Genomic DNA, 24,347 nt, shown 5'->3' with positions numbered 1-24,347 from the left:
CCGGTGCCCGGTGCCTGCCTTATCTCTGTGGTTCCCAAACTGTGCCCGTGTGTGTGGTCTGAGCTGCTGAGAGGCAGGGTGTGACATGAGGGTCCTGTGGGTCAAGACTGGTCATGTTCCGGGTCGTTAGTTTCTGGACTGAGGACGTCCCAGGATGTGTCCCATGCCCTTCCCAGACCCCTCTCCCTTCTCTCCAAAGCCCTGGTGCCCGAGTTGAAGACATAATGCCCTTTGACCTGCTCCTAAATATTTCCAGTGTTTGTGTGCTCAAAACAAGGACATTCTCCCACATAACCACCTTACGAAGGTCAAAGAGACAGGAACGTCAATGTAGCGCTATTCAGATTTCACCAATGGAAATTCAGTTTCACCAGTTCCAATAATTTCATACGAAGCAAACGGAAGTCATGGCTCAAGCACTGCATTCGGTCATTGTGTCCCTTTACCCTTTGAACAGGGAGCGGTTCCTTTGTCTTTGTGTTCCACGACACTGAGTTTTGAAGAGTACGGACCCGTTATTTTGTAGAGCGTCCCTCCCTCAGGCCTCGCGCGGAGTTTCGTTGTGATCCCATTCGGATCCTGCGGTTTGGGTGCGAGCACCACAGACGTGGCACCGACCCTTGGCCCTGCATGTTGGAGAGGGTCAGCTTCTCTCGAGGGACAGTTACTGTTTTTCTCCTTGGAAATTGTCTCACGATGAGATATTTTGGGACCGTGTCCCTGGCCCGCTCCTCTTCATTGCTCAGATTTTCTTCACCCCTCGTTTTAGCCTCCACTGATGACTCTTGTCAGACCCCATTAGCACTGAGGGTTGCCAGATAATGTGTCTCGAATGCCATCATTTCTTCTGCATTTATTAGGTGTCTTCTGTGTGAGTGAGAGCTTCCCGTTTTTTATAAATCTGTGGACTCATGAATTCTTTATTCATTGGTTTGTGATCCTTTATATTATTTAATTTGATGACCCAATTTCCCCATATTTGGCTAATCGAAGCCTCTTTGACATGCCCCCTCATTCTCTGAGAACTTCCCTGGTCTCTGTACAGCAAGGTATTCCCTCTCCAGCTCTGGAATCGGCTGTTTTAGAGGAGAACGGGTTCAAGTGGAGCATGGTGTTGAGAGACGGAGATGTGGGACTAGGTGAGCCATGATGGCTGTTTCTCCTTAAGCACAGCGGGGAAATGGGTACCTGTGTGCATCTACCACACAGACGTGTAGAAAGTTCAGATGTGGCCGACCCACGTCCGTATCTGCGGATCTTTCCAATTCCAGCCCAGCGGCGCCGGCATCTTCTCCACCCTTCCCTTTGCAGATCTGTAACTCCCTTCTCTGACCCAGAGAGACTGCCTCCCAGTACCCACAGCAAGTTACTTATTTGCTCAGTCCTAGGATCTACTAAAAATAGTTTGCAAATTGCTAACCTGTGTCTCTGGGAAAGAGGCCCACTAACTCGAGTTCAGTATTTAATCAGATCTCTGTGTCTCTTTGACCAGGGCCTGACGGGGGTGCAAACACCAGCTTCCCAAGTGACCTGGCTTGCCCTCCCCCGCTCTTCCCTCCCATTTCAGTGCAGTTATGTTGCTCATTCTTCTTTTTTTTTTTTTTAAGATTTTGTTTATTTCACACAGAGAGAGCACAAGCGGGGTGGGGGGCGGGCAGGAGGCAGAGGGAGAGGGAGAAGCAGACTCCCCGCGGAGCAGAGTCTGCTGTGGGGCTTGATCCCAGGACCCTGAGATCATGACCTGAGCCAAAGGCAGACGTTTAACTGACTGAGCCACCCAGGCGCCCCTGTGTTGCTCAGTTAAAAGTCCAGTTCTGTACATTTGTTTTGTTTTTTTTTTTTTTTTGTATTTCACTTTAGGGATTATCCCTATACTTGCTTATTTATTATTTTTCTACTTTAAGTGCGTGAATGTTTGGGTTGAGTGTATTTCTTGTATTTCAGTGAAAGGACTGACTGTTGCTTCTTTTTTTGTGGGGATGTAGACCCAGGGAGAGAGGACCTGAGGGTGTAAGTGTCCAGGAAGGAGCAGAATTCCCCTAGAAGCCGTGCGGTTGAAGTGGGACGTCCCCTTGCTGGGGGGGTGGGTGCCCTGCACACATCTGGACCCTGTTCTCTCTCACGGAGCATCTCACTTCCAGGCCCTTTGTCTGGGTCTGCTTTCTCCTCAAACCACTGTTCTGAATGCTGCGTTTAGTCCCATTTTGCAGAGTTGGAGAACCAGAGCAGTGAAGTGCTTTCCCCCTGCGGGGGGGGCTGGCCAGTGCCCCCACCCAGAGCTCATCGGGTGTCTCCCCAGCAGGAGGTCTTGACTTGTTTTGCTAGGAAGCGAGAGTGAGGGATGACTTGGGTAACATCCTCAGGGCCTCGGAGTGAGCACTCTGGAAACGCTCTAGTCCTCACAACAAAGGAAATCGGCAGCATTTCTCTGTTTATAGGTAAATATCTTTATTAGCCTGCAGCATTGATCCTTTTAAGCTTTTAACTGTATCTTGAATGAAATGAAATTGATGTTTTTAGAGCATACAGTCTATCAGGGGAGACAGAGGTTAAACAAACACACCATTAAATACACGATTACACGTTGTGGTAATTGCTGCTAAAGTGAATACAGGGAGGGCAAGACAGAGTAACCGATAACTCAGTTATTATAGTGAAGGGTTTTAAGAAAAGGCTGTCTGAGAAAGTGAGGTTGGAGCTGAGACTCGAAGAAAGGTGCCCGATCTAAAACAAGTCTGCTAACCAGACTGCAGGCGCCTGCCAGCCCTACCCACTTCGTAGAATTTCAAGCTTGTGGCTGGCTCTCAACTAGCTCCTGGAGGCCTGAGTTCTCCTTTGCCCTTTATCGCCCCCTAGGGGACATGTGTGTGTATAGACCTGCGGCAGGTGGTTTAAGAGATACGGGGCCTGTCGGGCGCCAGGACTGGCCTGGCCTTAGCCAAGCTTGGGGACCCAGGTGTGGCTGAACGACTGGGCTGCCAGGCTTGCAGGGGAGAAGACCTCCGGGACCCCTGGTTAGCCTGTTCAGATAAGGCCAAGGGGCTGGCCTTGCCAGGGTCACCCTGAGGCTGCCCTAGCTGGAGCCAGGGCAGGGAGAAAGGGCAGTTGCCTGACTTCTGAAGTTCCCAGCTGTGTAAACATAAATGGTAGCTGTTCAGACACTGAAGGTGAGGGTCTGATAGGGCTGTCCGTCCCGTCTGGACACTGGCCAGGAGGCCGGATTTAGGCACCTCTCTGTCCTTTCCAAGGCCATAGTATGAAATTAGACCACAAATAAAACCACAGTCACTTTAAATTATTTCATGAACAAAGTGGGAGGGTCTGTATCTTATTCATTTCTAAATGTGCCCAGCATAATGTGTGACGTATATTAGGCACTTAGTAAATGTTGTATTATGAAGCTAATGAACATCGGTTAAAAATTACTTCTTTCCCTAATAGCCCAGGCATTTGGAGAATATACTTAATACTTATTTCACATCTTAGTTACTAGGAAGAGTGGGCCAGATCATTCTGTTAGGCTGGGGTGGGTGGCTGGTGGGGTTTGGAGAATTCTTTCCCCCCCGGCTCTTCCTGCTTAATTTAAAGCTCTGTTCTGGAATTAGAAAAAAACTTCGACACATCTGGATATTAGAAGGCAGTTCTTTCTCCTAGAATTAGTTTTCAAGTTCGGACTACTTTATCACTGAGACCTGTCTGGGGCTTTCATAATAAGTAGAGCAGACATTTACAATTTGAATTTGCATGTTTCCCATATCTCCCTTCCGTTTCTGCCCAAGCTTTTATTTTATTTGGTCTCTTTTGATTATGACCTCAGGAGCCTGGAGCAGACAGGTGGCTTCTAAGCCCATGACAGTAATAAATGAAAACATCCCTCTGTCTTCTGCCTCTCCCATAACAGTGTGGAACAGGGACTCTTGTCGACATGGTCTAAATTTCCTAATTCCTTGTGTTGGTTTTCCTAACTCGGTGGGTCCCAAAGATGTTGGGGTGGTGGGGGCCCTCTCTGGTCCTGCTGGATGTGGGGGAGTGGAATCCGCATGCCATGTTTCTCTCATCTGCAGTGGAAAAGTTGCCTGGGGTTCTGGAATCAAAGTGAATACTAGATTTGCGTGTAGTGCAGACTTCGGTATGCTGTAAGTGGAAACCGTACACCGGATTTCGAAGACTTGGTACAAAAAGAAAAAAAAAAGAATGAAATTTCTCATGGATCTTTTACGAATGGATTATAAGTGAAATGGTAATATTTTGGATAACCTGGATTACAGAAGACATGTTGTTAAAATTGATTTTACTTGTTTCTTTTTGTTTTTAAAGATTTTATTTATTTATTTTGACAGAGAGAGAGAGACAGCGAGAGAGGGAACACAAGCAGGGGGGAATGGAAGAGGGAGAAGCAGGCTTCCCGCCAAGCAGAGAGCCCGATGCAGGGCTCGATCCCAGGACCCTGGGATCATGACCTGAGCCGAAGGCAGACGCTTAACGACTGAGCCACCCAGGCGCCCCTACTTGTTTCTTTTTGTTTTAATATGGCTGCTAGAGAATTTGAAATCACACCAGTGCTGTTTCTGTAGGACAGCAGATGCTTGGAGGGGGTCTCTTGAGCGTTGGTGGCTGAGTGGCAGTCCCTCCAGAGCTTCTCCTTGAGCAGGAACAGCCCGGGAAATGCTGCTCTGTGCTTCTCTCCCCTCCTGGCCCCTCGCACCCCTGCTTTATGTGGGCAAGTACGCATCACACGTGCATTGAATTGAAGCCTTGCCCAGGCAGGAGAAGGGGTGAGCCAGAATCAGCCTTTCTAAGGGCTTTATTTTTGCCCGGGTTACCAGGGGTGGGGTGTGAGTAGGCTGCAGAAATGGGGACCGGGCAGGTGGCATCTTCACTAATGGGTGCCAGGCAGCGCACTTCGGGCGATGCTAGAAGAAACTGCGTTCATCTTTAAAATAACCTGGGAAGCAGAGTGAAGAAACAAGGGCGGGACAGGTCTAATCAGAAAACAGTCCCGGTCATTAAACAATGGCTACAGTGACCCGAAGGCATCTCCTGATCCCTGGGGCTCTGGCTCTTCCTTCCCCTGCGGGCTTGGGGTGCAGCAGGGAAGACACTGGGTAGAATCTGAGCTCCTTCTGGAGAGGTAGGAGGCTGGGGGATCCCCCCCAAGTTGTCTCTCCACAGCTGGGTCCACACTCCTCTTATGGGATCTGTATCCCCAACCTCCTGCTGCCCAGGCACCCCCTATCCCCCCGTCCCCCGCCAAGTGCCAGCCTGTCTCAGACTCCGGAAGTGTGAGTTTTGGCCTCTCTCCTTCCTTCCCTTGTTTGCCCACCTTCTTCCCCCCTTCCTTGTGGTGGCTTTCTCTTCTCAGAGCCTTGGGTTCTATTTGTTGTCTTCATTCATGCTGGATGGTTTATGTCCATCCCTCAGAGAACTTCTGAGTCGCTTGCATCTTTTCTTTTCCTAAGGGAAGCATGTGTGTGCGTGCATCTGTGTTACATGTGTACATGTGTGTAACGTGTGCACATGCATGCATAGCTCATGTCTGTCATGCATCTAATATGTGTACCTGCGTGTACATGTTATGCACACAGGTGCATTTGTGTGCGTGCGTGCGTGTGTATATGTATGTAGGCCCCGTACTGGCTTCTTTAGCAGATAGGGCCAGTGGTAGGAGGGGAGCAACCAAGCACATGGTCGGTAGCTTTAGCCAACCAGCCCGACTGCCCTGGATTTCAGAGAGTCCGTTCTATTCTGCATTTACGCCATGTTTAGCTGTCTGCAAAGCCCTTTTCCCACTGTTTCCCCCATGACCACCTCCCCCCACCCCATATTGTCCTCATGAGGTCAGCAGGCAGCTTTGATGGTCTCTTCTCGCTGAGTGCCTGCAGGTTTGGGAAGGGAAAGGTTGCCCCAGTCACTCTGAAGCTGCGGTGTGGGCGGGGTTTGAACCCAGAGTTTAGGACCTGCAGACCTTTCTTTCCCTTCAGAAGTGAGATAAAAGGCTTGTCAGACACACGAAGGAGCCAAAATCAAGCAGCACAACAAAAAAACCAAACACTGGGAAGTCAGAGGCCTGGTGCTGGTGGCCGTGGGCATTGCCGTCTCCCTCAAATGTCCTATAAAACGGTGCAAGATTTCGCACACTTTGTGTTTAACGTGGAAATGATCCCAGAGATGCGGTCACCTTGGAGGCATTTTGTGGGAGTTCTGGAGCCACCTTGGTCCTTTGCACAGGAGGCTCCCCACATCCTCCGATCTTCGCACAGATCTGCTGGGGTGGAGAGCTAGAGAAGTGGGTGATGGGGCTGGTTCCTGTTCACATAATTTGTGGTGCTTTCCCGAGGAAGGGAAGGGGCCCAGCTCTTCACTTAGGATTATGTTAAATGCGAGTATACTCTGTTTCCTGAGGCTCGCACTCGGAGAGTGCTTAAAAATAGCTTAAAAAAATTATGCCAAGTTTCAACATGGAAGAAATGTGTACGCATAAAATTATAATGCAACTGTTGGCCCAGCGTTAATTATAGCTGATCCTGAGCATTTCGCATTTTATTTTGTTAATCCAGTTTCAGCAAAGGAACACCCATGGGATTTCTCCCTCCCATTTAATAAAAACGTTAAGTTTGTGAGTTAAAGAAGCTGGTGTGTTCATCAGCATTTTATGAGATGCATGATAATACCACAAATTTGGGTGTGCACTTATTGGAGCTTCCGCCCACCGATCCTTGGAGCTGGGAGGGCAGGTGCACGTTGGGCCCGCAGGCCATAGTGGAGGCGGGTGTTGGGTGGGGCTGTCTCCACCCGCTTACTTGGGCCCAGGAGGCTCTGTCTGTCTCTCTACACATTAACCTCTGGGTGAGGCTTGAAGACCAGGTTTCACATTAAGCCATTTGAAGGCCACTTCTGTTTTGGACCAACAGAGATTCAGACACTTACACAGAATCTGCCATATTGGAGGTGGGAGGCAGTTAGGGGTTGGTGTCCCCAGGCCCTGACTCCTGGCCCAGGTTGATGCCCTTCCCACCATTTGTTGGACTGTGCCTTTGAGGTGTTGGTCCCTGAGCTGGGCTTGTATGGCCCCCCCATAGCAGCCGAGGAACAAGCACATGAGACCGAGCACCCACAGGAGCCAGGGACACGGCTACTTGGGCAGAGGTGGGTTCATGTCTAGGTCTGGGCTTCATGGCTGCCCTCGCTCTCACCTCATGTGTCATTAATCTACTTTTTTTCCTTACATTTTTTTCCTTTAAAATTTGCTGTTTCCATTTTCTAAGTTGACATATAGCATACACGTAGAAGAGTGTGTATAGAATAGAGAAACAGCTCCATGGGTGTTCACAGACAGAATTCCTTGTGGATCCAAACAGAGCCCCACCACACCTGAGAAGCCCTCGAACCCAGCACCCTGCCCAAGGGTAGGTAGCCCCATCCTGGCTCAGACAGTGCAAGAGGTATCATTTTGCTTTTGTACTCGGTGGGAATGGATGCGCGCCTGTCCTCTGATTCAGGCTTCTTTGGCTCAGCATCATTTCTTTCACACGGAAATACGGCTATAAGTAGGAAAGCACCGTAAGACCTGAAAATAACTTTTATGCAGGTTGAGAGTTGGCCCGGAAGTGGCTGTTTGAGACGAGGACGGGGTCCATGGTTGGAGCTGGGTCTGATTCACCTGCTGGGCTGGCCAGGGCTGGGCTGCCAGGACAGATCCTCTCCCCACTTGAAAAGCAGCAGTAAGTGTCACATGGTGACTCAGTTAGGATGGGCACCGGGCCTGGGCTGTGTGGGGGTGTGTGCCCTGCTTCTGCTGTCGCCCCATGCTGCATGACTGGGCAGTCTCCTCCCTGGGCTCAGCCTACTCATCTAAAGTGGGGATAGCTTCGGGGCGCCTGGGTGGCTCAGTCGGTGAAACGTCTGCCTTCGGCTCAGGTCACGATCTCAGGGTCCTGGGATCCAGCCCCGCATCGGGCTCTCTGCTCAGCTGGGAGTCTGCTTCTCCCACCCCCTGCTCTTGCGCTCGTGTGCTCTCTCTCCCTCTCAAATAAGTAAAATATTAAAAAAAATAAAGTGGGGATAGCAGTCCCTCCCCCACTGGATTAATGTGAAGGTTAAGTGGGTGACGGGCAAACTGTGGTGCCTGCCAGAATTAGGGATCAGTAAATGTTAGCCACATTTTCACTGTGGTCCACTTCTTCCATCCCGGGAATGGAGGCTGCAGTGCCCTGATCGACCACCAGAGGGTGCCGCTAGCACGTGTATGGCGCCCGCTCATTTCCTGCCTGTTGGTAACAACCCGTTTTTGTTTTCCTTTTTTTGTTGTTGTTTTTGTTTTTTTGCTAAAAAAAGCTCTTTGTCCTGTATGTGGTGGTTCTCTGTTCCCTCGTTCTAGACCTGTTGCCAGGCCGTGCAGTGGGCATCTTACTACGTGTGTGGTCCCAGGGAGGGAGTCGCACCCGCGTCTGGCGCTCTCATTTCCCCAGCTTACTGCTCCCTGGAATGAATTGCAGTAGTAAATTATTAACACACACAGAGAGCGAAGTCCCCCTTTTGGTGTAGCTCGTCTTCTCAGTTGTAATTAATCGTTAGAAAGGTCTCTGTGATGTGGGCTGTGGGCTGGGGACCCGGGCTTGTGTTCCTTGCAGTGACCTGATGTCCTGTCACAGGAAGTAAACACGTCTGTCCCAGCACAGTGTTGGCCACCAGGCAGGCAGCCCATTGCAAGGTCTTGGTCAAGTTTTGACTTTGTGATTTATCTGGCTGGGCTCCTTGGCAGCTGGCTAACTTCTTTGAGCCCTAGCTTTCTCCTCCATAAACTGGGGATGACGATGGTGGTGGTGGTGGTTGGGTGGCACTTAGCTCCTTCTCCGGTCAGCGGGGAGGATCAAGTGCCATCACAGACGTGAAGGTCTGTGTGAGCGAAGGAGGCAGTGTCATACTGTTCTGCTGCTGGGGAGGGCAGGGGAGGTGGTGGCTGTCACTTGAGGCCATGAGGTCTTGATGCCTCCCCTTCCCGTGGCTGACACGTGGGAATTTTCTAGAACATCCAGCTCTGGGAGCTCCAGTGCCTTTTCCTGTCCAGCCTCCCCTGATCCCGGGTCCCCTGTGCACCTAGCCCACCCATTTGTAGTTCTGGAATCTGGCACCTCCAGCCTCGGCTGTCCCCACCCACCAGGCATGTCGTTGTGGTGGGCATAACTTGACACATTCTTGTGTCAAGAATGCCTTTTCCTTATCGATTCCCAATCTAAATCTATCTTGCTCTACTGGTTAAATCGATTTCCTTCCCACCCCCCCTTCTTTCTTCTTTTTTAGTTTCTGAATACTGTGCAGTCTTTTTTTTTTTTAAAGATTTTATTGATTTATTTATTTTAGAGAGCGAGTGTACATGGGAGCCCGGGGGAGAGTCAGAGGGAGAGAGAGAATCTCAAGCAGACTCAGCACTGAGCACAGACCCCGATGTGGGGCTGGATCCCATGGCCCTGAGATCAGGACCTGAGTTGGACGCTTAACCGACTGAGCCACCCAGGCGCCCCTGAACACTATGCGCTTTCAATTTTCAAGCTAACGTTCCATTAGAGAATGGCAGAGAGGCATAAGGCATAATGTCCCCAGTCACCCTTGTCCCCCCAGTCAGATGTCTAATCACCTCCGGGAGAAACACCAAAACACCATCAGACATGGGAAACGTTTTGTCCTGTGTCCAGAATTCGTGTCTCCTGCTCAATGTTGGCAGCTGTGGCCTCCCTTCTTCTTCCAGCCAGTGTTCGGCCCAGGCTGCCTGGGGTCAATGTCTTCCTTCCCCAAGGGGAGACCTTATTTTGTTCCTTACTCTCTCTTTATTTCTAATATCAGTTTGGGGGGGGGGGCGGTTAAAAATCTCCTTTCTTTCTTGGATTACACATGTAATCACGACTGTGGAAGATCTGAAGAACTGTTGAGTCTGAGAATTAAAAAGACCTGGCCTGCATAATCTGCCTGCCCAGAGCCAGTCCCTGTTGCTGGGTTGTTGCTGTTGGGGCTGGATGGTGAAGAAAGGAGTCTGGAGCCTGCACTCCATGTCCTCAGCCCCGGCTCCCTGGCTTTCCCCTGCAGGCTAACAGCAGGCCCCAGTCACCCAGATGGAAAACCTTTTCTCTAGAGTTCCCACTTGGAAGCCCTCAGGACCCATCTCAGCCGCAGACTTGATTTGTGTGGCAGGCTTCTCTGGTGGGTTTTCGGGGGACCAGGGTGGCTGCCCACCTCCCGGATGCGTGCCAGTGTGCCCCCCTGCCTTGAATTTGTTCTCCCCCTCTTTACTCTAACGGTATTGAAGGGTTGGGTTCTGCCCCCACTGGCTGGCCAACCTCCGCTCCTTTTTTGTGGAAGCTTCCTTTGGCCTCCAGCTGTGCCACCACCTCCTGGGCCAGGTCCCTGTCCCTCCCCCGAGCAGTCTTCCCCAGTTGCCTCAGCCGTGGGATTTCTGCGTTTTCCCTGTGCTCTCCTGTGGCGTGTGGTAGGTATGTTCCTGTGTACACACACAACCACACGCATGCATGTACAGTCTGTGTTTCTTCCCAATTTGTAAGTTTCTTGTGCATCGACCAGGTGGCTTTGGAACCAGGTAGGCCCGAGTTTGATCGTCTTGTACCAGTTTTGGCATCCTCATCTGTAACATGGGATGATGATATCTTTGTGGCTGACTTACGTAGCAGGGCCACTTTGTACAGCTGTGCAGGTTGCACACTGCACCAGGGCACCACATCTAAGGGGACTCATTCACTCCATAGATGTGACAGTTCTCTGCAAGTGGTAGTAAAGTGTCTTATTCCAAGAAATTCAGGATATTGTGACCAGTTTCTGACAGGGGGAGCTAGTGTCTTGAGGAAGGGGTGCGTTTCCCCCTTTCTTGAGGAGGTATCTTATACGTTAGCCGCAGCCCTGCTTGTCAGGATTAAACGTGATGGGGTGTGAAAAGTGCCTGGTACTCAGAAAACGTCTGTCTTCTCTTTCTGGAAAGCAGGGTTTCAAGTGCTGTCATTGAACTAAGCCTGAAAGTGGGGCCCCCAGCCCCAGTGTGCGTTGGGGGTGCTGGGAGGGGAAGTGGGGCCTTCCGGGACAAGAGCAGGGGTTGGGAGTCAGGCTTTCCCAGGTTCACGCCCACCCTCCCCAGCCCTGGGACCGAGCTGCGCTTTCATGGGAATCTGGAAGCGTTACCCAGCCTCACTGATTCAGAGGCTCACACTGTAGCGTCTCTAAAATCCTACAATCTGTGTGATAAGAAACCAGTGTGTCTTAGTTTATTTGGCAGCATTTTAATCTTTTTGAATGGTATGTAAAATATCAGTGCCTCTTAAAATAGATGTCTTAGATGAGGAAATACAATAATAAAACCTGTTTCTTAGAATTGCTGTGAAGATCTAGTGCGCCCAGCATGAGCCTGGCATGGTGCCCGCTCACGGTGAGGGTGTAATTGATTGGAGCTTCCTGCTCTTCTACTTCTTCGCCTTTGAATTCCCTGTGCTTTGGTTACAGCAAGTTCTCAATAATTGTGGTGGTGATGATGATGATGTATATAGCATATCCACAGCTGGTTGAAGGCTCTGTACAATAAACTAAATGGAAAATAATGTTTTGTCCTAACCCAAGCCTCTTTTCCTGAAGATGAAAGAAAAAGGTATTTTAAGTTGTACTGAGCTGCACAGTGAGACTTTTTTCATTACATTGGATATGACAACAATCTGGCTTTATGTTGTTAAAATATTTCCACTCCCATTGGGAAGCTGCCAGCTCTTATGAATTTAATAACTTAAGGGCAAGTGAAAAACAAGAAAACAAAAATATTTAACTCTGGAAGAATTTGCCACCCTAGTCTTTTCATAAGATAGATAATTTAATGGGATCTGAGCTTTTGGCTGTTGGACTCTCTTTCTTTAAAGTTAATCAATCCAAGTAAAAGATAGTTACAAAGCAGGGAGGATGATTTATACTAATCAAGGAGAGGAAGGAGGAGAGTTTTTTAAACTCAGGCTTTTAAATAGAGTAATCCAATAGTCTAGTAATGTAGCATTTTGTCTTCTTGTGGGTATTGATAAATGTTTCAGCATGTTTGTAGTCACTCAATTCATCTAACATTTATTGAGTGCCTACTGTGTCCCCAGCAGTAGCATTACTTAGGGGAAGATGGATGGCGCGGGGCTGGGTGGGGCTCTGGCTGCAGGTGATTGAGCGCATGTGGTGTGGGAGGTACTTGACAGAGACTTGGGGTGCCAGCCCTTCAGAGCCCTCATCACCCCACCGCCTCCCAGAGGTGGTGGGCGTGGGAACCAGGACCGACCCGTAGGTATCCGTGGAGCCGCCTCACTCCACCCTTCCAAGCCCCGTGTTCCTCCATTCCTCGTAGGGTGTTTGGGATTGGATGGGGTTGTGGATTCACCAAGCAGGATACGTGCTGCTTCTCAAATTCGGTGTCCTTTCCAGAGGATCCACCCTGGTAGCCATTGGTATGTTTTATTTGCCACAGTTTTGTTTTGTTTTAATTTTGTATTTGAATTAACTCACAGGAAGTACAGAGAGGTCTCATGTACCCTTTACCTGATTTACTCCAGTGGTTACATTTGGTTTTGTTTTTGTAAAATACACATACCATGAAATTTACCACTTTGACCATTTTTTAGTGGCATTAAGCACATTTACTGTGTTGGGCAGCCGTCAGCACCATGCATCTCCAGAACTTTTTCATCGTCTCAACCCAGTGGTTACATGTCATGTAACTATTGCACAATATCCAAAGCAAGAGATCGATTTGGTACGTACGACGTGCGTGCCTAGTTCTAGTCCAACGTGCGTGCCTAGTTCTAGTCCATTTTTATCATGTGTGTGGAGGCGTGTAGCCGCCCTGTGGTCAAGATGCAGAACTGTTTGTGGACGTTTTGCCAGTTTGAGTGAGGAGTAGAAATGTTACCCTTTTTACCCCCTTTAGCCTTTATGACACAATTGTAAACGTTTCTTCCGCAGACATTGAGAAACACATCGGGCAGAATTACTGTTTTTGCTTCAACTGTCAAAAATAATTTAGAAGACTAAAAGGAAGAGGAAAATCTGATGTATTTACCCATAGTTTTACATTTTCCTTTGTACTTTTCCCCCTTTTGATGTCCCAAATGCATTGTTGTTTCATTTCCTTTCTATTTAGAGAACTTCCTTTAGCTGTTCTTTGAGGTTAAGTCTGCTGGGCAACAAGTTTTTTTTAGTTTTCCTTGCTCTGGGAATGCCAAGGTCCCCCCTTTATTTCTGGGCTATTTGTGCTGGATGTAGAGATCTAGGGGAGCAGTTGCTTCCTTACCCCTCTCGAACAACACGCCACTTCCTTGTGGCCCTCATCGCGTCTGATGGGGGTCCTCTGGGCTCGAATGGCTTCTCCCACAGCAGCTTGTCTCCGGCTTTCTTTGGGTCTAGTTTTCAGACTTTTGGTGATAATGGGCCCTGGCACAGTTCTCTCTGGGTTCATCGTGTTGGGGGTTTGCTGACCTTCTAGAATATGGGGGTTTGTGTCTTTTGCCAGATTTGGGAAGTTTTCAGCCATTATTTCTTTGAATGCTTTTCCAGCCCCGCTGTCTTTCTCCCGTCCTGGGACACTGACCACACACACGTTAGATCTTTTGTCATAGTCCCACACATCCCTGAGACCCTGTTCAGTTTTTTTTTTCCAGTCTGTTTTCTTGTTCCATCCTCAAGGTCACTGATTCTTTCCTCTGTCTTTTCCATTCTGTTTTGAGCCCATCCGTTGAGTTTTTGTGATTGTATTTTTCTGTTCTCAAATCTCCATTTGTTTTTTCCTTATATTTTCCCTTACTTTGCTGAAGACATTCTGCTTTTGCATTTGTTACAAGCCTGTTCATACTTGCTCATTAAATTGTTTTTGTGATGGCTGCCTTAAAATCTTTGTCAGATAATTCTGATATCTGTATCATCTAGTGTGGGTGTCATGACTGTTCCTTGTCATTCAACTTGAGATTTTCCTGATTCTTGAAAAATTACGAGGAATGATTTTTGATCAAATCCTGGGCATCTTCGGTGTTACGAGAGTCTGGATCTTATTTAAATCTTCTGTTTCAGCAGACTCCTCTGACACTGCCCTGGTGGAGAAGTGGGGTACGGCCTTGTCACTGCCAGGGAGGGTAGAAGTCCAGGCTCCCTTCTCGGCCTCTGCGGATGCCCGGGAGAAGGTGCTCCCCAGTACTACTGGGCAGGATGGGGGTTCAGGCTCCCCACGGGACCCCTGCGATACCAGCCCTGACTAGGAAGGCCGGGAGTGCCTCCGTCCTGCTCCCCGGTAGCCTACAGTGCACAGTGGTAAGGAGGTACAGAAAGTCCTGACCCTACGCTGGGCCTCCTCTGACGCCGGCCCAGGCGGAGTGGGAAGGGTGTTTCGTTAACGCGGGGTCAGGTGGAAGTCCTGGCTTCTGGCACTGCAAAGGCCAGCAGGGTTGGGGGGTGGGCCACAGCGTGGTCACGGGCTCCGGCTCTTGTGGGGCAGCTCTCGTGCTGAGCTCAGTGCTGGGAGCAGGATCCCAGGGGAGGTGGAGGGAGCGTGGAGGGGCCAGAGCACTAGGGCCCCTGAGGGGAGGGAAAGGGTGGGCATGCTCAAGGTTTCTCTTGTCTCCCTGTCTCCCTGGGATGCATGGCAAAAGGTCTGGAAGGATGCACACCAAACTGCTCAGTGATGCCCTTGTTCTGAAGGGGATGATAAGGGAGCCGTCTCTATTCTGTGGGGTTTTGTATTACTTAGCTGTTTTACAAGGAGCACGTATTCCTACTGTAACTTCTGTCATAAATAATGACAATCATAAGAAGAAGCTCTGTTACAGGAACAGGAGACCCGGAATGCCCAAATCCTATCTTGCTCTTGTCATCCCACCTTGGCCTCCCAGAAGAGGTGGACTTAGAAAGAACAGCAGAAGGGAAAGGCCGCCCTTCATTATGTGCAGGGCTGGGCCGTCCTGTGAGCTGGCTGGAGTATGTGGCCTCCGCTCAAGGCTGAGGTGATGCTCTTTGCCTGTTTACTCAAGGACCTGAGATTTTGGGGGCAGTGTCCCTCAGGAGCAGGCCAGCTTCAGCTGACACGTTGTATTGCCTGTGGTCAGAGGAGGGGGTGGGATCTGTTTGCCCCCAGTGACCCTCCCCAGCGGCAAAGGGGCCTGACCAACCTCCCCGGACCTATGAGCTCCTTCATGACCTCCTTCAGGCAGTGGGGTCAGAGGCTTGCTCATCCCTGGGTCCCCAAGCAGGGCGGGGGTAAACAGGTACAAGTCAGAGGTCACGGACAGGATGTGGCTCTTCCTGGCCAGGACTGTCTGCAAGTCAGAGTTCAGAAATGAGGACTTGTTTATGCAGTTATTTTAAGATTTCTTAATAGTACAGAGTAGCTGGTTGAAAACTGGCAGGTATTTCATGGAAATGGAACACCCAAACTCCAGACTTCTGTGATTTTCCTTGTACTGAACATGTGGTTTTCTCTTTGAATCCTTTTGTTGAGGGTGAGTACACAGTAATTGGACCTAAAAATGCATCCAAATTATAGCATCTTTATCAAAATTAGCTGACAACATAATTATGATTATATTTCAGGGTATAAGATACATTTTTCCGTATTAGTCTCCTATAAAAAATGAAAAGAGCTCCTTTGTTGTTGTTTTGGTGGAATAACAATTCTTAATATTTTGGGGGATGCAGCCTGATTGGACGCTTTCTTTGCATGTTTTGGCATTTTGCTGTTTATACCCTGCTTTATGAGCATCTCCAAAGAGTGCACGGTTTCCCTCCCGGTTGGAGGCTGGGGGGACAGTCACAGATTATGTTCCAGAGAGAACACTGTGTATTCTGTCTGGGCTTCCGGAACCAGCTGCTCTTAAACATACAAGCTTGCATCGGGGCGACTGGCTGGCTCAGTCAGTAGAGCGCTGTGACTCTTGGTCTCAGGGTTGAAGTTCGAACCCCACATTGGGTGTAGAGATTACCTAAAAATAAAATCTGAAAAAAAAATACAAGACTGCATGGTCGGTGGCAAAACAGAGCCCAGCCACTGGCGCAGCTCAGGGGCATAGTTGCGTGGTCCTGTTGGCGGTTGCGGGGCTGCGTTCCTGGGAAGGGCCATGTGGCACCACAGAGACCCAGGGCCTGGGTCCGGTAAAGCTGTGTTCCACCCTGACTCTGTGCTTCTCTGGCCGCGTGGCCGAGGGGAAGCCAGCTTCTCAGCCGCCTGGGTCCCGCGGGCTCGTCTCTGTCCACGCCCTCAGTGACGTGACGGTCCTCCTGGGTCATGCGTCCTTATCTCCCCGGCCGCCCCTGGAAGCTCCGGGTCTAGTCTCCACCTCTCTAACAGAGCAGACGCGCTGCAGGCCTTGGGAAGCACATGGGCCAGGGCCAGGTGCCACCCCAGCCGTCCCGTGGTGTGGAACAGTCGGGTAGCAGACTGACTGACAGTAGCCTCCCACACTCTGTCCTGCGTAGATGCAGAAGTCGTTTTATTTATCTCGTCTCCATATGGGGCCTGGTGTGCCTGTCGACTGAGCCCCTCACTATATACTCTGTGGTCCCCAAAAGTTCTGCTCTGCTAAATGTCATAGGATTCCCTTTCTCCTGAGAGCGTCACCAAAATCAGTACCACGTAGAGGTCTGTTGGGAAGCGGCTTCGTAGAAACCGTACGATGCAGTTGGTGTGTCCGTGTCCCCCTCCGTGGCGGGCCGCATGCTGGAGCTGGCCCTCTGCCGCGGGGCCTCCGGGGGGCCCGCCTGTGGCCACTGCTCACTACTCAGCTGGAATGAGCACGAAAGAAATTGATGGATGATGCTGGGATTATGCTCTCGGGGATGATTGTCATTTCAGACGCTGCTGGCCCACGGTGAGTATTTTAGCCTAACTTGAAGGAACTCCACTCAAGATGTGTGGCCACACTCAGCTCATGTCAGAAGCAGGTGGCAAAGAGTCTGCTCTCTGCTTCCTGCCCACCGTGACTCGGGCAAGCTGCTCTCCTCTCTCAGGCTCAGTTTCCTTGCCTGTAGAAGGGGCTTTGCAAACCCTTTTTTGCCTAAATCGTAGGATCGTGGTAGGGTCAGCAGGAAAGGAAGCACGTTGAAAACAACATGGCCTCGTATAAAGAAAAGAAGTCTTGTTTGAATGGGAAGGCTTTTGGGTTCTTTAGGAATAAAGCATTTCTTGGAAAAAAATAAAATATCGATTGACAGTATTCTTGAGAGATTTTCATTGATGAAGCAATGTTCTGCTTTGTTAAATTTCTGTTTCCTGTGTTGTTTGGTAGGGAAGAATTCTCTTAGGTCATTACTCCACCTGCTTGTTCATGGAGGAACCCTTCCTTTGGATCCAGAGGGAGATCTGTTCCTGCAGCCTCGGTGCCTTGCAGGGTTCTGTCCTCACTGTGGCAATGTCAGGTTCGCCCACTGCCTTTCTGTCTGGTCTCCTCTTCTGGTAGGGGAGTCTTGCTTCAAAGAGGAGGAGAAAAATGGGGTGGGGGAGAGCAGGGGAGGGGAGATCAAGAAAGATTTTTGTTTTAAGCTGGGAAAAATAAGCATGTAGCAGTGGCAGAGAGGAAGAATTGGTGGTCTGGAGAAAGAAGCAGAAGTTTCTGGAACACTGTCACTGTGTGGGAGGGGTTGGGGTTCAGTGCCCACAGACCACACGTATCCAGTGGCCTTCCAGGGTGTGCTGTGGGTGCGGTCCTCCCAGGTGCAGGCACTAGGGGTGAGTTGTCTTTGGAGAATTTTATTTTATTTATTTATTTATTTTAAAGATTTTATTTATTTGACAGAGAGAAAGAGAGCCAGAGAGGGAGCACAAGCAGGGGGAGTCGGAGAGGGAGAAGCAGACTTCCCACGGAGCAGGGAGCCCAATGCGGGGCTCGATCCCAGGACCCTGGGACCATGATCTGAGCCGAAGGCAGACGCTTAACGACTGAGCCACGCAGGCGCCCCTCTTTAGAGAATTTTAAAGCAGTAACAACATTTAAATGTTGGCCTGCTTTTTTGTTTCTTCATTTCCCTGAGCCACCGGTACTAAACAATGTCGGTGATAAAAATGTGGCCTGCGGGCGCCTGGGTGGCTCAGATGGTTGAGCGTCTGCCTTCGGCTCAGGTCGTGATCTCCGGGTCCTGGGATCGAGTCCCGCATCGGGCTCCCTGCTCCTTGGGAGCCTGCTTCTCCCTCTGTTTCTCTCTGCCTCTCATGAATAAATAAAATCTTTAAAAAAAAAACATGGCCTGCACTGGGGTGGCCCGCTCCCACAGATTCCCCCCCCCCCACATGCACTTTCGGTGCCATTGCTGGTGTCAACCCTCATACCAACTGGGGCAAGGCTGGGTGGGTGGCGGGGGACGCAGGTGCCAGGGCAGGCGTGGTGGTGGAAGCTCGCGGAAGCTGTCTTCTGGCGGCTTTGTGCGGTATAGGTCAGCAGCCCAGTGTGAGGATGGGGGGTGGAGTGGAGCGGTACGAAACATTGTTCACCGTCAATGGAGAGCAGATGGCCTAGAGATCATCTAGGATTGCCATGCATCTGTCCAGCCTCCACAGAGAGCAGGTGGCCCGGAGACCTTGTATGATTGCCAGGCAGCGCCAGGAGTCCCCCTGAGGCCGATGAGGGTGAGGGGAGGCAGGCAGTGTGGGTGTAGATTTTCAGCTGTCCAGCGGCGTGGGTGAGGTGGGTGAGGGCACACGGTAGGTGGAGAGCTGGACAGAGTCAGGACCGTGGTTCACAGCGTCCCCACTGCTGAGTAGGCAGGTTCGCTGCTTCTCCTAGTGCATTCCAGCAGCTGAGAGGTTATTGCTGTTCTCGAAGATCACCCCACTTTACAGCATTTAGGGACAGGGTTGGGAATGTAATCTGGGTTCGTCTGGCTTCAAAGCCACTGTCTTTTCCATCATACCGGTTCTTCTTTGCACTGTTAAAAAAAGATCTAGCTTTTAATTAGTTTTTTGATCCTAAATTTAATATTCCTCTATGTACCTACAATTATCTTAGACTCAGAAAGGAGCCTTTTCCCATTACGTCTTCCTGCCTAGTATAATGGGATGAAAATAATGGACTATTAGTAAATACTTGTGAATGGTGGTAATGCTTTCAAATAGGAATTAGGTGGCTTAAAAAAAATCAACAGATTCCCATTCTTCTTGTTTTTAGTCCCTGTGCCAGCCAGCAAAAGGTGTCTTGGCTCTTGAGAAATGCTGTTTTGATCAATTTTCCCTTGTGCCTAATTTGAGAGAGCCTAGCTAGAGCACTTAATTGCTGTCATCGAGGTTCATTCATTTGAAGGTTGGATTTTGGTTTTGCAGTTTCCTCCTTGTTTATTTTACCTTGCCATGTCAATGCTGGAATCTGGGCTGTTGGGTAGATTTGGGTAATGGTTTGGGGTGGGGGTTTCCCAAAATAGACACTATCCAGAAGGACTGAGGTTTTGGAAGTTCTGAAGAAAGAATTTTCTGGCAGCTGGGGCCACCTGAAGTTAAAAGTGAGCTGCCTGGCCTGGAGGTGTCCACGAGAGGGACACAGTGTGTTGGAGACTGGCCATGGCTCAAAAGGGCAGCCTTCAGTACTTTTTTTGGCGATTGGAAGCAATTGTTGTTTTCGTTAAGATGAAATAACATCGTTTGCTTTTTTTTTCTTACAGAAAACACGGCCATCTTCATGTGCAAATGTTGTAACCTTTTCTCACCCAGCCAGTCGGAGCTGCTGTCCCACGTTTCTGAGAAGCACACAGAAGAAGGGGTTAATGTTGATGAAATCATCATTCCCCTCAGACCTCTGAGCACTCCTGAGCCTACCAACCCAAGCAAAAGCGGAGATGGTAAGGGGCCTGGGGTACCGGGTGAGGGGCCGTGGTCACGGGTGTGCCCATTGGTGGTAGTGGTGATTTGCTCGCAGGTACTTTGATGCTGGGTCTCTCTTTGGTGGGCACGGAAACCCAGAACATTCACATTTCCCGCAGTTAATACTTGTCCAGTTGTAGGTCTGCTCAAATAAGAGTGTGTTTTTGAATTCACCGCACCTGGCCTCTGGGTGCTTCTCCAGCGCCTGGCTGTAGAAGGAGAAATGAACGAATGGAGGAAGGAAGGAGTGCATGAGACGAGGTGATGGCGTCCCACAGTGCAGAAAGCGTGAGCTTGTCAGATGAGTGTGGTTTAACCCGGCCCTAGGACCCGCGAGCTGCATTACCTGAAGCAAACGACGTGACTTCTCTGAGCCTCCCTGAGCTTATCTGACAAATGAAGATAAATATGCCTGTCACAGGTGGGCGCTGGGGATGAAGCCAGGGGATGTTACCTGTGGCACCGGATGACGCCCACACAGAAGACAGTAAAGGGAAGCTATTATAACAGACGTGTTTAATGTGAAAGAATATACAACCTGAGGCACAGCATTTCTGAACCGAGCGTGTAAACCTGGAATAAGGATTCCAGCGGCGAAGCTTTGATTTGCACGGAATCCTTCGGGTTTGCAGGCAGTGTGCGGAGTGAGATCCATCTTGTGTGCAGTGTCCAGGCATCTCCCGCTGAATGGCATCCGCTGCGGCAGGTGGCTGGCTTAGAGAAACCGTCGAGACACTGTAATTAGGTCCCCACAGACAAAGAAAATATGAAGTAGAGGAGGCATGGCTGCAAACAGCAGTTTAAAAAGCCCCCAGAAAACTATTTTTATATGATGAGGGACAACAGCCAGTCTCCTGTGCAGAAGGATAGTCTGTTCCATCACAGGATTCATTAGCCACACCGATAACCGCTTGCTCTTTCCTGGGAATATTCAGACTGGCATTTCTAACCAGGCTGGCTTATTGATCATCTGTCTGACATCGTTAACAAGGAGAGACTCCAGACAAAAAATGTTTTGGTTAATGAGTCCCTCTGGCCATTCCCAGGGAGCTCAGAGAAATACACCTGACAGAGGATTAAGTTGTTGAGAAGTTCTGCTGGTTACTGTTGGTGGCGTGAGATGAAACCAAGAAAACCCAGCCCTTGAAACCAGTGGTGGCGAATGAGGAGAAGCAGGAGTATTCGTGTCTTCCTCCCTAGCAGCCCGGTGTGGTGGGTCCACGGCGTTTCAGCCCTGTCACGGACCTCGTGACACATTTGAGTCTCTTTCCTTTGGGGAAAAGGAGGGGGAGGGAGGCCAACTGGGCATTAAGAATCGACCAGTTGCCTGATTAAAAACGGGCAAAAGACCTGAACAGACATTTTCCCAAAGAAGGCATACAGATAACCAATAGGTGCATGACAAGATGCTCAGTGTCACTAACCATCAGGGAAATGCAAGTCAAAACTGCAGTGAGCTCTCACCTCACACCTGTTGGGAATGGCTGTGTCCTCAGGAAGACGAGATAAGTGTTGGCGAGGATGTAGAGAAAAGGGACCCTTGTGCCCTGTTGGCAGGAATGCAAACTGGTGTAGCCACTGTGGAAAACAGGATGGAGGTTCCTCAGAAAAGTAGAGATAGAATTATCTTTGATAATCTATCGAATAATATCATGATCCAGCAATCTCATTTCTGGAAATATATCCAAAGGAAATGAAATCAGTATCGTGGAGAGATATCCACACCCCCATGTTCTTCCCAACTTTATTCACAATAGATAACCTAAGTTTCAGCAGATGAATGGATACAGAATGGATACAGAAAGTCTGTCTCTTTCTCTCTCTCTCTCTCTCTCTCTCTCTCTCTCTCTCTCTCACACACACACACACAGAGGAATATTATTCAGCCATGCCAAAGGAGGAAATCCTGCCATTTGCAACATGGGAGAATCTGGAAGACATTATCCTAAGTGAAATAAGCTAGACACAGAAAGACAAATACTGTATGATCTCACATATATGTAGAATCTAAAATAGCTGAATTCATAGAACCAAAGAGTAGAACGGTGGTTGCCAGGGAGTCGGGGGAATGGGGAGATGGTAGTCAAGAGGTACAGACTTTGAGCTGAATACGTTCTGGGGATCTAATGTACAGTATGGGGCTTCTAGTTAACAATACTGTATTACGTACTTGAAGTTGCTGACAGAGTAGATCGTAAGTGTTCTCACCAAAAGAAAAAAATGGTTGCTATTGTTGTCTGTGGTGAACATTTCACAGTGTACATGTATATTAAATCATCTTGTGTACCTTAAAAAAGCATATTGTATAAACTAAATATATAGAATTTTGGTTTGTCAGTCATGCCTTAGTAAAGCTGGAAAAAAAAAAAGAATCTGCCTAATGCCAGGGCCCTCACAGTTCAGCCACCTCGCCCTCTGCCGCCCAGTCTGGGCGGGGGGCGGTGAGTAAGGCTCATCCGTCCAGACCTCCCTGGAGGACTCCCAGTGACATCCACATTCCCCACAGCTGAGTGGTTAAGATACATCGGACTTCCAAAGAGTGTGGCTTAATGGACAGATGGAACCAGAGCTTTGGTCAGGAACTTTGAATGTTGCCTCTGGGGTTGAGCATCTATAAACTCAGAAGAGGGGATAATCTCTTTTGTAAAATTCATATGGCAGACAGAAGTCACATGGATTAATGGGTCGAGAACTTTGAGAAAGGTGGTTACAAAGTTTTAATTCTGTTTTTATTCAGCTTTGCTTATTAAGATTTTTCTTCCAACTAAAATGAAATGTGAATGAGATGAAATAATTTGAATTTTTCATTTCATTTATAAATAATGAGCAAATGATAAGAGAACAGATAGATCTCCTCCTGGAATCCTGTGCGTCAGTGGTTTCTGATACTTGTATGCTGACTTCTACCCTTGCCCTTGTTACCGATGTTAGTGAAAGGTACGGCTCTCTGCTCAGGAGGCCATCAGGGCCCCCTCTTCCTTGAGACCCATCCTCCTCTTTGTCTCCCGGACAGCCAGCCCACCAGGCCCGTCTCCCTACTGAACCTGCCCTGCAGCCATGGTCCATCACTCAGTGGGGGTGACCGTGTGTTCTTTCTCCCCCTCATTGCATGAATACGGTGATTTATGTGGATGGATTTTCATACCCTGAACCACTCTTACGTTCCTGGGATACGTTCCATTTGGTCATATTGCATAATCCTTTTTCATGTGCTGCTGGAGCTGGTTTGCCTAGGACATTGATGAAGAAATTTGAGTTTATATTCAGAGATCTTATGTAGGATCATTTCTCTGATGTCTTTGGTTTTAGAATCAGGGTAATAATGGCCTCCCAGAATGAGTTGGGACGTGTCCCTTCCTCCTCTGTTTTTTGGAAGATCTTTGAAGTGTTGGTGTTACTTCTTCTTAAATGTTTGATAGAATTCACCGGTGAAGCCCTTTAGTTCTGGGCTTTGGGTGGGAAGTTTCTGGATTACCGATTCAGTTTCTTTGCTTCCAACAGGTATATGAATATTTTCTGTTGCTTCTTGAATTCCTTTCAGTGGTATGTGGAAATTTTCTATTTCATCAAAGTTCTCTGATTTTTTGGCATATAATTACTTATTCATAGTATCCCTGAGAATTAAAAAAAGTTTTTTTTGTAAGATGAGCAGTAATGTTCCATCTTTCATTCTTGATTTTAGCTATTTGAGTCTTACCTCTTTTTTCTTGGTGAGTTTAGCTAAAAGTTTGTCAGTTTTTTTATTTTTATCTTTTGTTTTTCTGTTTAATTTTTACTTTTTGTCCTTCTTGCTGTGCATTTGGTTTGCTTCTGTTTTCTCTGGTTTCTTGGGTTGGAAGAATAGGCTACTGATTGGAGATCTTTCTGTGTCTCACACAGGCATTTACAGCCTTGTGAACCTGCTCTCACTGAATCCCACAAATGTTTGTATGTCGTGTTTTCCTTTTGATCATCTCAGCATTATTTCCTAATTTCCCTGAAGATATCCTTTTTGACCTATTCGTTATTTCAGAGCGTCATTTAATTTCCATGTATTTTTGAGTTTCACAAATTTCTTTCTGTTCTTTCTTTTTTAAAATTAAATTTTGATTGGCATACATGATTACATTAGTCAGGGTATATAAAACAGTGTTTCGATATTCTTATACGTTATGAGATGATCACCACGATGGCCCTAGTCACCATCTGTCACTGAAGTTATTACAATATTATCGATTATCTTTCCTATGCTGTACTTTTTTTTTTTAAAGGTTTTAAAAATTTATTCATTAGAGAGAGCAGAAGCGAGAGCAAGAGCAGGGGGAGGGGAAGAGGGAGAGGGGAAGCAGACTCCCCACTGAGCAGGGAGCCCCATGTGGGGCTTCATCCCATCCTGGGATCACAACCCGAACTGAAGGCAGATGCTTAACTGACTGAGCCACCCAGGTGCCCCTTCTATGCTGTACTTTTCATCTCCATGACTTAGTTATATTACAACTGCAGGTTTATATCTCTTAATCCCCTT

General features: G+C 48.6%; 1 protein-coding gene across 1 annotated transcript in view; it reads left to right on the top strand.

The window, feature by feature from the left end:
- ZFAT (zinc finger and AT-hook domain containing) overlaps positions 1 to 24,347 on the top strand; it is a 197,194-nt gene that overhangs the window by 8,594 nt on the left and 164,253 nt on the right. Inside the window, exon 2 of the mRNA XM_021688474.1 lies at positions 19,645 to 19,821. Coding sequence (XP_021544149.1) covers positions 19,645 to 19,821 — 177 coding nt within the window. The remainder of the gene's footprint in view (positions 1 to 19,644; positions 19,822 to 24,347) is intronic.

Source organism: Neomonachus schauinslandi, chromosome 4 (genome assembly GCF_002201575.2).
Source record: "Neomonachus schauinslandi chromosome 4, ASM220157v2, whole genome shotgun sequence".
In the NCBI taxonomy this organism is placed as follows: Eukaryota; Metazoa; Chordata; class Mammalia; order Carnivora; family Phocidae; genus Neomonachus; species Neomonachus schauinslandi.
This window is presented reverse-complemented; position numbering and strand designations above follow the sequence as displayed.